Source organism: Chrysochloris asiatica, unplaced genomic scaffold (assembly GCF_000296735.1).
Source record: "Chrysochloris asiatica unplaced genomic scaffold, ChrAsi1.0 scaffold00042, whole genome shotgun sequence".
Taxonomy (NCBI): Eukaryota; Metazoa; Chordata; class Mammalia; order Afrosoricida; family Chrysochloridae; genus Chrysochloris; species Chrysochloris asiatica.
Window position 1 is genome coordinate 15,879,265 of NW_006408560.1, and position 13,186 is coordinate 15,892,450.

Sequence of the window (13,186 nt, forward strand, 5' to 3'; positions counted from 1 at the left end):
TTGGAGATGTAAATTATTATATATGCCTGAGTGGGTTTTTTTGTTTGTTTGCTTTTTAAAAAGCTAAAGTGGTTAGAGAGAAATACTGTTAACTGATGGTACATGGAGGGGATTATAATCAATGTAATGAAACAAGGTATATGATTTGTTGAATGTAAAACTGATGATACGCTCTGTAAACTTTCACTCAATCCACAATAAAAACCTTAAAAAAAAAAAAAATCAACTCAATGGCAGTGGTGGATTATTGGAAGCCAAGTGCAATGTGAATTTGGCAGTTGGGCACATGAGTCTGGAGTTAGGGGAGAAGACTGGGTTGGAGATCTTATGAGTCTTCGGTGCATAGGTCTTATTTACAGTCCTGGTGTTCCTGGGGAGATTAATACTGAGCTGAAGACTTCAGTGATAGGTGGGGCCAAGAGTTCATCCAGGAGGGGCTGGCCCTGCCCACAAACTCCTTGTCTCTTGCAGCATGCCCCTCAGGGCACTGGGGAGCCAATTGCGCCCAGTCCTGCCAGTGTCGCCATGGTGGGACCTGCCACCCCCAGGATGGGAGCTGTATGTGCCCCCCAGGCTGGACTGGACACTTCTGCCTGGAAGGTACCAATATCAGGGGAACTCCATGTCCTTGCCCCCAAGTTAGCCCTGTCCAAAGAGAAAACTGTAGTTTCTTGGTCCCCCTCATCCCCACCTCCACTTGGCTCCCTCCTTAGGCTGCCCTTCAGGGATGTACGGTACCAACTGCTCCCAGCCGTGCCAGTGTGGACCTGGAGAGAGGTGCCACCCAGAGACCGGGGCCTGTGTGTGTCCCCCAGGGCACAGTGGGGCCCCCTGCAGGATCGGTGAGTTCTCATCTAGCCCCTATTATTCCCTGGGAGCCAGGACACCAGGTCCCTCCCCCGGTTTCTACCAGGACCTGGGTCCCTCATATCATTCCTACTTCCCCACTGGGGGCCTCTCCCATGCATGTGCCCGACGCTCACCAACAGAGACAAGATGCAGCCCTGAGTAACTGCCCATATCACACAGGAAGCCAGGAGCCCTTCACCATGATGATGCCCACCTCTCCAGTGACCTATAACTCGCTGGGGGCAGTGATTGGCATTGCAGTGCTGGGGTCCCTGGTGGTGGCATTAGTGGCACTGTTTATTGGCTACCGCCATTGGCAAAAAGGCAAGGAACACCAACACCTGGCAGTGGCCTACAGCAGCGGGCGACTGGATGGCTCTGAATACGTCATGCCAGGTGAGCCACCTTAAGGGTGTGGGGCACAAATCAGTTGCTGGCTCATAGGCACAGGGGCAGGATGGGATGTGGGGGTCTTGGGTCCCTTTGTGGACCCAGGGTATAAGAAGTGGGGAAGTTGTGGGGAGGAAGGTCAGCAAGGCCTCTCAGTTCCCTGGCCTGCCAGAGCTGACCCTGTCCCTGTCATTCCTGCAGATGTCCCTCCAAGCTACAGTCACTACTATTCCAATCCCAGTTACCATACACTGTCCCAGTGCTCACCTAACCCTCCACCCCCGAACAAGGTCAGTGCTGGGGAAGGGGATACACCGGCAGAGGGACAGGCACAGAGCTGGCTTTATGGAAAGCTCTATCCTGGCCTGATACTCTCCCTGTGGTGCCCCTCTCCTACTAGGTTCCAGGCAGTCAGCTCTTTGCCAGTCTCCAGGCCCCTGAGCGGCCAAGTTCAGCCCACGGGCATGATAACCATGCCACCCTGCCTGCTGACTGGAAGCACCGTCGGGAGCCCCCACCAGGGCCTCTGGACAGGGGTAGGTGCCCAGAGGCTAGGTTCTAGTGAGTGATGTGTGTAGCCCCGCAGCCTGGTTCTAGAAGAGGTAGGAGCCTGGAGAGGGGACCAATGCCTGATTGTGAATTGCCATCTCCTTCTCAGGTAGCAGCCACCTGGAACGAAGCTACAGTTACCGTTACAGAGACAGTAGTGGGCTCAGTCAGTTCTATAGTAAAGGTATGGGGACAGAGGGAACTGAGGGAGGGGACTAAGCAAGGGTTTAGCTGGTGCATCACTGAGCCTGCTTCCTTCTCCCCATCCTTAGGGCCCATCTCTGAGGAGGGGCTGGGGGCCAGTGTGGCTTCCCTGAGCAGCGAGAACCCCTATGCCACCATCCGGGATCCACCCAGCCTGCCAGGCGGTCTCCGAGAGAGTAGCTATGTGGAAATGAAAGGCCCCCCCTCAGGCTCTCCTCCCAGGCTGCCTCAACTCCGGGACAGCCAGAGGCGGCAACACCCCCAGCCACAAAGAGACAGTGGCACATATGAGCAACCCAGCCCCCTGACCCATGGTGAGCTTCCTTCTCTGCTGGGTGTGGTAGAGAACAGGGACAAGGGCAGTAGAAAGAGAGATGGCATGAGGGAATATGAAGCAGCATGGTGTGGCAGCTTTGGGGTCCAACTTGGGTTCCAACCTGACATGTGTTGGGGAAGTCATGTTGCCTCTTAGAGCCAGTTTCCTCATCTGTAAAATGGAGTGGTGGGACTTACCTTACAGGGCTAAGCATTTGAAATGGGTTGGATTTGAAACATGCTGTACAGTGCCTGAACTAGTGTTGGTACCTAGGAAAGTGACAGGTAAATCACAAAGTGACCTCACATCCTATGAAGTGGGCCAGCGTGGGCTCTGTTCCTGGCAACTGAGCAAGTGAGCGGCTTTTGATGAGAGCCACACAGCCAGATGGGGAGCTGGCCTGTATCTAGGTACCAGCCACCTCACTTTGGGCAAAAGATGCTGGAGAGGGAAGGAGCGTGGTGGGACGTGGAAGAGCCTGTCCCCACTCATCCTGCTCCCTCTCTATCTCCAGACAGAGACTCTTTGGGCTCCCCGTCTCCCTTGCCTCCAGGACTGCCACCAGGCCACTATGACTCACCCAAGAACAGCCATATCCCTGCACACTATGATTTACCACCAATACGACATCCCCCATCACCTCCACTTCGGTGCCAAGATCGTTGAAAGGACAAGATGGTATGGGAGAAATCAGTGCACAGACCCTTTGCTGCCCAAGACTGGGGACAGAGCCTGGTGTTGCAGTGCCAGGAGCAGAGAGTAGACTGGCAGGCCATGGACAGTTAATGGAAGTCGTGAATGGAGAGGATGGGAACCTAGCTCTCAGGTGTGGGAGACATTGTTCGGTAGGATGCCTGTGTTCCCTTTTTCCAATCCAGTCTTCCCAAGGCCCTCAGGGCCCTGTGTACATAAACTGGAGGAATGAATGATGCTGGATGACTATGATTTCTGATTGATCTCATAAATGTATATTGGGTACCTTTTCTGTGCATTCTCTGGTCTGGGGAGTCTGTCTGTCTGCCTGGGGCTTCAGAGGGGTACCAGGCATAGGTCATGTCTTAGGTACTCACCCTTTAGCAGTAAATCAGTCAAAACCCAGTTAATTCTTGCAAGAGCCTCTTAACTGAGCTCCCTGCATCCACTTAGTTTTACCTCTATCAGCTGTTCAAAAATACAAATCAGTTCAGTTACACCCCACCTGAAAGTCTTCATTGGTGTCATTACTGTGGGTCAGAGTAGAAACTTACAAACAGCCTTTAGGAAGGCCATGATGCTCTGGCTATCTGCCACTTCAGCCTCACCTTGAACTGTGCTCCCTTTCCCCCTCCAATTCCAGTCACACTGGCCTCTAGGTCCTCTTACTCCCCACACTTCTGACCACAGGGACTTGGCACATCTGGAATGCTCTTCCTTCCCCATTCACCAGTTGACTCCTACATAGCCTACCCATCTCCTCCTTAGGGAAGCGTGCTCCCCACCCCTCTCCACTTTCATAGCACTAGTTCCATTGTATCCATTCACCAGATACCCAGAAAAGACCTGCAGAGTGCTGGACACCACTGCATGTATATCATTTATGTGATTATATGATGCCTCCCTCACTAGATTGTAGGTTCCCCCTAAAGCAGGAATCTTGTGTTTATGCTTAACATCTGTTACCCTGGCTACAGAGTAGGCACTCAATAAATATTCCCGAAAAGACTGAGCAGCTGAGTAAATTTAAAGTACTGGTGACACTGTGGTCTGTGTCTTAGAAGAGCAAATCGTGTGTGCTGAAAGCACAGAGCAAACATACCGCATAGCTTGGTGGCTTCCCCCAATTGTGGCATTTTTACTGAGGACCAGCATAAAGGCTCACATGTGGGCAAGTGCTAGGGGCAGAGTTAGGGTGGAGCTGGATGGGGTGGTGGGGTGGTGGTGATAGTGTGTGTGTTTGTTGGGGAGTGTGGAAGCTGGAGGCGGGAAAGTGAATTGAAACGGACATGCTCAAATTAGAGCAACAGGATCTACACTACTTGAGGACTTTGAATGCAGCATTTGTAGGGAGCATACCCCACCTCATCAATTCAATAATAGTTTAACTGAGTCCCCAGACAGCCAGGAGGTTCCAACTCATAGTGACCCTATACACAACAGAACGAAACACTGCCTTGTCAGGAGGCACCCAAACAATTGTTATATTTGTATTGCTCCGCACCCACCGAATCCTGGCTCTTCACTCTCTCGCCGCCCGCCCCACTGTTTACCCTCACCGTGGCCCCGCCCAGGTTTTGACCTAAGGGCCTATCCCCGCCCCCTCCTCTCTGGTCCCGCCCCAGATCCTTTTGGTATTCGGGTCCGCCAACTTTGCTTTAGAAAGGTCAGGTTGGAAAGTAAGGCGGCCCTAGTCCTGCTCCTACCACCCGGGTCTTGCCTTCCCCTTCAACCTAACCACCCTCCGCCCACGCCCAGTGCTTCCGATGCTGGGGCTCTTCCAACCTCTCCCTTTGACCCTGCGGCGCCCCCTGCCGGCCCCGCATGCGCTCTGAGGCGCCCTTTCCCTCCGGGCCCTCCCACCCCGCGCGGTTGCCTTGGAGAGGGACGCGGAGGAGGATCCGCGGCAGGTGGGACTTGTCTGTGGTAGCCGAACACGGACTCGGTATATAACCATTCCGGAAACGAGTCCACAGAGGTTTATCTTGACTACCTGCCCCCACGAGAGTCCCGGGAGTCACTGCGGACGGCACCGGCATGTCTGGCGAGACCAGTGGGCCAGGGGCCTCGCCTAGGGCCCCACGTCCCGGGACCCAGAAGATATATGGCGCAGTGACCAAGAAGGGGGAACGCGGGACTAAGGAGAAGCCCGTGGCCAACTTGCAGCCGGTGGGCGAGGAGGAACCCAAGAACCCGGGTACGCTGGCGGCAGAGGGTGGGGCCTCTGGCTGTGTCTCCGCGCGCTCCCACCCGCCTCTCATTCCTAGTGTAGCTGGGGAGACAGGGCGTCGGCGTCGTGACAGGCATTATGCACAATAAGCCCGGAAATAACTTAATAATAGTGCTGCACGGGAAACAGCTCCTCGGTGCCGGTTGACTAAAGTTCAGACACCCCAGCTTTGCGCAGCTGCTTCCCAACCTTGCGGACCTTCCACAACCCTACGCTCGAGTTGTGCCTCAACTGTCTTGTTGTTAAATGCTGTCTAGTCGGTTCCGACTCACAGTGACCCTGTATAGGTTTTCCGGGAGTCCTGTATGGCACTGTGGGTTAATGCGCTGGACTGCAAAATCAGCTTGAACCACAAGGTTAGCGGTTTAAGCTTACCGGCCGCTCCTTGGAAACCCTATCCAAGGTCGCTATGGGTCGGAACCGACTCAACAGCACCTCACAGCAACAACATAGGGTTTCCGAGGAGCGGCTGGCTGGTGGGTTTGAACCACCGACCTTGCAGGTTAAACTGACCTTGAGGCCCAGCGCATTAACCTGCAGCATCACACCAGGACTCAGCTATCTGTCTTAGGGTCTTCCAAGTTTCCATTCTCAACGTCCTGCACCTGCTGTTTCCTTGGCCTGGAACTCTTCCCACCCCCTCCTCTAACTCCCACTACTCATTCAAGGTGCATCATAAGCGTTATCTCGTCCAGGAGGCCCTCTTTCCTCACCTGCTCTCATTCAGGTTTCTAGCAAACCTGTGCCTCTTTCACCACAGGCTAATTCTTTTCATCCCTCTACCCCTCACTCCAGTGTTCCCAGTGCCAGCACAGGGGGAGGCACACAGCAGATACTCCATGAGTATGTGGGCGTTTCCCTCAGCTCCTTCCCAGTGTCTGCCCACACAGATGACTGCTCTTCCAAGGCTGCCAGAGGGAAGTTTAGAAATGGAAATAATCAGATCTTATCACTCCTGTCTTGAAAACCCTACAATCACTTTCCTCTGTAGCTAGAATCAAGATCCAAAAGGGGCCTCCTGCGGCTGACCTCACCTACCAGGATCATCATCCCGTCTTTCCACACTCCACCAAACAGAACTCCTTTTTTGCTTCCAAATGGGTGGTTTACCCCCATCTCATAGGCTGTTTTTGCTGTCTGAAATGCTGTCCATTAGATTTTTTTTTTTTTAAATAGTGAATTGAGTGAAGGTTTTACAGAGCAGATCAGTTTTACATTCAACAAATCATATACTTGGTTTCATTGCAATCTCCATTAGATCTTTATGTGGATATTTCCTGCTTACCACTCAGGTCTCAGCTCCGATGTCACCTCCTTTCCAGATTTTCTCATCTAAAACAGCCCTGCCCACTTCCCTTGTAAAGTGCAGTCAAGTTGGTTCCAATTCATAGAGAACCTAGATAGGGTTTCTCAGGAGTGGCTGGTGGGTTTGAACTGACAGCTTTGTGTGGTTAGCAGTTCAGTGCTTATTCTAGAGCCACACCTGGACTCCCTTAGTTTGGAGTATTTTCTTCCTAGTACTTATCTCCGTAGGAAATCATCCATCTGTGATTTGTTGCTTTATATTTTTTACTAGGGTGCCCCTGGGTGATGCCAACAGTCCGGTGTTGGCCTATTAGCCAAAAGTTGGTGGTTTAAACCCACCCAGAGGTACCGCAGAAGAAAGGTTATTGGTTCTAAAAGGTCATTCATGAAAATACCTGGATTCATCAGGAGTTGGAATTGACTCAATGATGACTTAAAAAATTTCCACCAGAATGTCACCTTCTTGAGGGAGCCCTGGTGTGGCACTGTGGGCTAATGTGTCAGATTGCAAAGTCTTTTGAACTGCAGAGTCGGCGGTTCAAGCTCACCAGCTGCTCCTTGGAAACCCTGTACAGGGTTGCTATGGCACTTAACAACAACATGGAAGAGTACACTGAGCGTGGGAGGCCCTGGCTTCTGCCCTGCTCCTCTACTAAGTAAGAGGTAGTGTTGTTGTTGTTGTTAAGTGCTGTTGAGTAGATCCCGACCCATAGCAACCCTGTATAGGGTTTCCAAGGAGCGGCTGGTAAGCTTGAACCGCTGACCTTGCAGTTCAAACAACTTGGTCTGGCGCATTAACCCACAGCATGACACCAGGACTGTGTAGCATAGTGATTAAGAGAACTGGACTCTGGCTCTGCCCTTGCTGGCCTGTCATCTCCAGTGGGCAGGGCTGGGATCTCTTACCACCTCTGTGTCTCAGTGTCCTTATCTGCAAACTGGGATGATAAATGGCACCATCCTCCTAAGGAGTGTCGCTAGCTCCTGGCAAGTGGTCAAAGTGCTGGAAGGATTAACCATCAGTAGATGCATGGTCGTGGCAGGTGTCTTCTATAAGATGGAGATGGCAATCCTGCCCTGCTTACTGGGATGAGGAGCAACTGAGTTGATGGTGAGAAAGTATTTTGTAAACTGCAAATTCATTTGTCCATTCCACCAACACACATTATGCACCACCGTGTGCCAAGTTTCCTGCTCAGTCTTGGCATATGAACCATAGTTTTGCTCCTGGCATTTAGCACAGTCCCTCTGTCTCAGTTTGGTGTACTGGTATTTTGAATTGAATTTGGTCTCAAAGAACCAACACTCTGGCTCTGGTTTTGAAGGCTGTCATTGCAATAAGATGGGAAAAGATGTATGCAGAAGGAAGGCTCTGGAGGTGATGGGAGAACAAGGGAGACTGTTAGAGATGTTGTTGTTAAGTATCTTGGAGTCAGACCTGTATAGGGTTTCTGGTAAGTTTGAATCGCTATCCTTGCAGTTCAAAGTTGCGGCCCAGTGCTTTATCCTACAGAGCCATACCAGGACTCCCTGTTAGAGATAGTCATTCATTCATTTATTCAACAGTTCCTTTCTGAATGCCTACTCTGTAGTAGGATACAGAGGTGAATGACATGAACACAGTCTTGCTCCTGTGGAAGTCACTGGAAGAATGTAAGGGAGGGTGTGACTCTTTTGTTGTAAATGATAAAACCCTAATTCAAACTAAATTAATCAAAAAAGGGCAACTTACTGGAAGGCTTCTTGAGTCACACCAACCAGCTTTGTCATCAGAGAAGGATGAGAACGTGCTCTCCATGGACAGAGTAAAACAGCTTGGGGTAAAGATCTGGTTGGCTGACTCTGGTCAGGTGTCATCTCGGGGTTGGTGCTGGTGGCTGAGGGAAGCAACTGAGAGCTGGAGAAAGAGTATTTTCCAGAAGGGGAGACAAGACGGCATAGTATCCCACAGATAGGAACCCAGTTACACTGAACACATACACACAAGGCACTCGGTGCTGTATGGAAACTGAAGGGGAAGCAGAAGAGAATGGAGGCGAGCAGGTAAGTTACAAGTCTACTTCAATAGTCCAGGTGAGGGGCGGTGATAATTAGGATCAGGCATCAAAGGTGCAGAGGGGTGTCTGGATTTGGCTCCTTGGAGAAATACTTTGGTGAAGAGTAGGCTGGGCAGAGGTGTTGTTACTGGAGATGGGAAAGCCAGCAGGAGGAACATGTACTGGGGACCCCTAATGGGTGCTGTCAGGTGGGCATCTAGAAACACAGGTCTGGAGCACCCAAGAGAGGGCAGGGCTGGAGATGGGGCTTTGGAGGTTGCTGATGTTCCGATATATTGAAAGCCCTGAGAATGAACACAGTCTCTAGGGAAGGCAGCATTGTACCTGGAGGGGGAGAATGTAATGTGCCTTAGAGGAGCTGACAGAGGGAGAGTCTGAGCAGCAGTGAATGGAGACTGAGTGGGCATGGGAGCCTGGTCCGGGCTACATGAGGCCACAGAGGCTCCAGCTGGTGCCACTGTGCTGTGGGAGAGGCAGATTTAGGTCCAGGTGGGGTGAAGAGTGACATCAGGTGTAGGAAGGTTTACAGATTGAGAAGTCCCATGTGATGGCTTCTGTTTCTCAGATTCAGTGTGAGGCACAGTAGTCATTGAGCGTGAGGGAGGTGTGTGGGAGGGGAGGAGACTGCGGGCCACCCCTTTTGGAGCTGTGCTGTCCCGTTAGGCACCTACTGGCTGCAGCAGGTAGAGAGCACTTCCATCATTGAGAAAGTTCAGCTAGCGATACTGCTCTCATGGATGTCCCTAGAGGTGCTGTCCTTGGGCCAGCAGCTTCAGCAGCACCTGTGGACCTAAAAATACAAATTCATGGCTTCTACCTGGCCTACAGGACTCCTGGTATGGCACTGTAGGATAAGCACTGGACTGTTAACCATCAGGTCAGCGGCTTAAACCTACTTGCTGTTCCTCAGAAACCCTGTCCAGGATCCTATGAATTGCTATGAAAACCGACTCCATGGCACTTAATAATAACTGGCCTACAAGAAGCCCTGTGGGTGTAGTGGATTATGTGTTGGGCTGCTAATCACAGATCAGCAGTTCAAATCCACCAGCTACTCTGGGAGAAAGAGAAGGCTTTCTGATTTGTAAAGATGAACAGCCTTGGAAAAACCCTATACAGGGTTTGAGTAGGAACAAACTCGACGGCACACAGCACACGGCAGCAACACCTGACCTATGAACCTGAATCTGAGGGGTTGGGGCCAGAGAAACAGTTTTAACAGGCTCTCTCAGTGAGTCTTTGGAATGGACTCGGTTCATTAAGAACCTCTGTTCTAGAGAAGTGAAGAAAGGAAGGGCTAAAGGGTTGTCCCAACAAAGGACACACCAGGAAGGCAGGCAGATGTGTAGGAGTCATCGGTACATAGCCTCTTGGAGTCCCTGAGTGGTGTAAATGGTTAATGCGCCCAACTGCTCCCCAAAAGATTGGAGGTTAGAGTTCACCCAGCGGTGCCTCAGGAGAAAGACCTGGCTATCTTTCAGAAAAAACAGCCACTGAAAATCAAATAGAGTCCAGTTCTACTTTGACACACCTGTGGTGGCCATGAGTTGGAATCAGCTTCATGGCAACCAGTGGTGGTGGTGGTAGTGGTGTGCCTCCTCTTACCCGCTGCGTCTATCCATGTGCCTGAGTTGCCTGCCCGTACTGATGGAATGCATGGGCGCATGCCTCACACCGATGGTCATCGAGCATCCTGCCCTCTCTGTCCTCCACACACTCCAGACAGGCTTCCTGCGGCTGTGGTAGAGGAGTGCCCTCTGGCACATACCCTGCTTGCTGCCTCAGGCCTGGCTAGTGTTGCTGTGGGGACTCCAGGCTGCCTGGGCAGTTGGCAGAACAGTCCAACACTTAGTCAACCCTTTGGCTTCCAGGTTCTTTCAGCCTTCAGGATGGGACATGGTGGATATCTATCTGAATTAATACAGTACAGTGAAGCTGAAGGGAGAAGTCCAAGCTGCACTGAAGGCATTAGTGAAAAGCAAGGCTCCAGGAATTGATGGAATAGCAATTGAAATGTTTCAACAAACTGATGCAGTGCTGGAAGCACTCACTACTCTAAGCCAAGAAGTTTGGAAGACAGTACTCGGCCAACCAACCTTGAAGAGATCCATATTTATACCCATTGCAAAGAAAGGCAACCTAACAGAATGTGTAAAGTACTAATCAATATATAATTAACATTGCGTGTAAGTAAAATTTCGATAAAGGTAATTTTTAAGTGCTGTAGCAGCACATTGACGGGGAGCTGCCAGAAATTCAAGCTGGATTCAGAAGAGGACATCATTGTGTCCATTCAAAGAAAAGTGACCTAGCAGAATATGGAAATCACCCAACATTGATTAAAGATGTTTACTTGTGTTTTATTGACTATGCAAAGGAATTTGCATCATAACAAACAATGGTTAACACTGTGGCAAATGTTCTGGGAATTTCAGAACACTTAATTGACATAAATGAAGAGGTAGTCATTCAAACAGAAAGAACACAGGCATACAGAATGGTTTAAAATCAGGAGAGGTGTATGTTAGGGTTGATCTTTTCACCATACTTATTCAATCTGTATGCTGAGTATATAATTTGAGAAGCTGGATTATATGAAGAAGAACATGGCATCAGGCTCATTAACAACCTGTGATAAGCAGATGCCACAACCTTGCTTGCTGAAAGAGAAAAGGACTTGAAACACTGATGAAGACCAAATCCTTCAATGTGGATGGATTACAATTATAATTCGATGTAAATACAACAAAAATCCTCACAACTGGACCAATAAACGACATCATGTTAATTGGAGAGCTGATTGAAGTTGTCAAGGATTTCATTTGACTTGGACCCACAATCAGTGTTCATGGAAGCAGCAGTCAAGAGATGAAACTTACTGCATTGGATAAATCTACTGCAGAAGATCTCTTTAAGGTGTTAAAGAATTAAGATGTCACTTTGAGGACTAAGTAAACACAGTCTTAGCTCTTTAGCACTGCTGTAACAGAAATACCACAAGTGGATGGCTTTTACAAACAAATTTATTCTCTCGGTTGGTTTCATTGTTAAGTACTGAGGAGTCAGTTCTGACTCACAGTGACCCTGTATAGAGTTTCCAGGGAACGGCTGGTGAGTTTGAATCGCTGACCTTGCGGTCCAGTGCTTTATCCCACAGTGCCACACTCACAGTTGAGGAGGCTAGACGTCTGAATTTAGAGCGCACTCTCGGGAAAGGTTCTTGTCTCCTTCAGCCTCTGTAGACTCAGCATTGCTAGGAGCTTCCCAATGCAGGGAGCCCGGGTCTAAAGGATGCACTCCACACATGGTGCTTTTTTCTTGGTGATAATAGGTCACATCCCATGGCTGCTCACTTTTCCCTCCTTTTATCACTTGTAAGTAAAGGTGTTGTAGGCCACACCCCAGGGAAATTCCCCTCACATCAGGACTGGGTCAGGCATATCCTGCCATTAACCTTCTTACTGGTTTATCATAGCACATCACATTATGGGAGATCATCACATGATTGCAACATAATATCATGACATTACTGCCAACACCCTGGGAACCATGCACCTGCCAAGCGGACATATTAATTTGAGGGGACGCTATTCAATTCATGACAGTGCACCTGACTCAAGCCATGGTATTTTCAGTCACCTCATATGCATGTGAAGGCTGCACAGTGAATAAGGAAGCTCAGAGAAAACTTGATGCATTTGAATTAGGGTGTTGGTGAAGAATATTGAAAGTGCTATGGACTTCTGGAAGTACAAATGTCTAGGAAAAAGTACAACCAGAATGCCCCTTAGATATTAGGACAAGACTTTGGATATGGACCAGTCCCTTATAACTAACCTATAGGACAGAGGGGTCCTGGTGGGGCGCTGTAGGATAAGCATTGGACCACAGGGTCACTTTGAATGGAAAGGTCGGCGGTTCATACTCACCAGTCGCTCCTTGGATGCCCTCTACAGGGTCGCTATGAGTTGGAACCCACTTGACAGCACTTAACAACAACAGGACAGAGTACAACGGCTCCATAAGATTTTGACACTGCAAATCCTATTTCTCCCTCGGAACAACTGCTGGGTTTGAACTACCGACCTTTCCCTTAGCATAGCAGTCCAACACTTAGCTCACTGTGCCACCAAAGCTCCCAGTGCAATATAAAAAAAAACCAAAAAAAACCTGACACCCACTGGCTTTAAGCTGATTCCAACTCATATAGGTATAGAGTTTCAGAGGCTGTAAATCTATATGGGAACAAGAAGTCTCGTCTTTCTCCCCCGGTGGCTGGTGGGTTTGAGCAGACCTCGCAGTTAGCACCCTACAGCATCACCAAGGCTCTTTAGTGCAGTTGTGTTTCGTGCAGTTCAGTCAGTTCCAATCCATAGAAACCCTTTCTAGGGTTTTCGAGGAGTGGTTGGTGAGTTCAAACTGCCGACCTTGCAGTTCAAACCAACCTTGCGGTCCAGTGCATTGTTGTTGTTATCAGGTGCCATCGAGTCGGAACCAACTCATAGTGACCCCATGCACAGCAGAACAAAACAATGCCCGATCCTGGGCCAACCTCACTACCGCTGCCACACTTGACGCCATCAATGATGCCAC

At 50.0% G+C, this 13,186-nt stretch overlaps 2 protein-coding genes across 2 annotated transcripts in view; both read left to right on the forward strand.

The window, feature by feature from the left end:
• The window catches only part of PEAR1 (platelet endothelial aggregation receptor 1), a 17,780-nt gene extending 14,806 nt beyond the window's left edge, over positions 1-2,974 (forward strand). Inside the window, exons 15-22 of the mRNA XM_006861610.1 lie at positions 472-600; positions 714-842; positions 1,030-1,245; positions 1,441-1,529; positions 1,640-1,775; positions 1,898-1,972; positions 2,061-2,306; positions 2,823-2,974. Of these exons, the coding sequence (XP_006861672.1) occupies positions 472-600; positions 714-842; positions 1,030-1,245; positions 1,441-1,529; positions 1,640-1,775; positions 1,898-1,972; positions 2,061-2,306; positions 2,823-2,974 (1,172 nt within the window). The remainder of the gene's footprint in view (positions 1-471; positions 601-713; positions 843-1,029; positions 1,246-1,440; positions 1,530-1,639; positions 1,776-1,897; positions 1,973-2,060; positions 2,307-2,822) is intronic.
• A 2,064-nt stretch (positions 2,975-5,038) lies between these two features.
• Positions 5,039-13,186, forward strand: part of LRRC71 (leucine rich repeat containing 71) — a 15,600-nt gene continuing 7,452 nt past the window's right edge. Inside the window, exon 1 of the mRNA XM_006861738.1 lies at positions 5,039-5,198. Coding sequence (XP_006861800.1) covers positions 5,039-5,198 — 160 coding nt within the window. The remainder of the gene's footprint in view (positions 5,199-13,186) is intronic.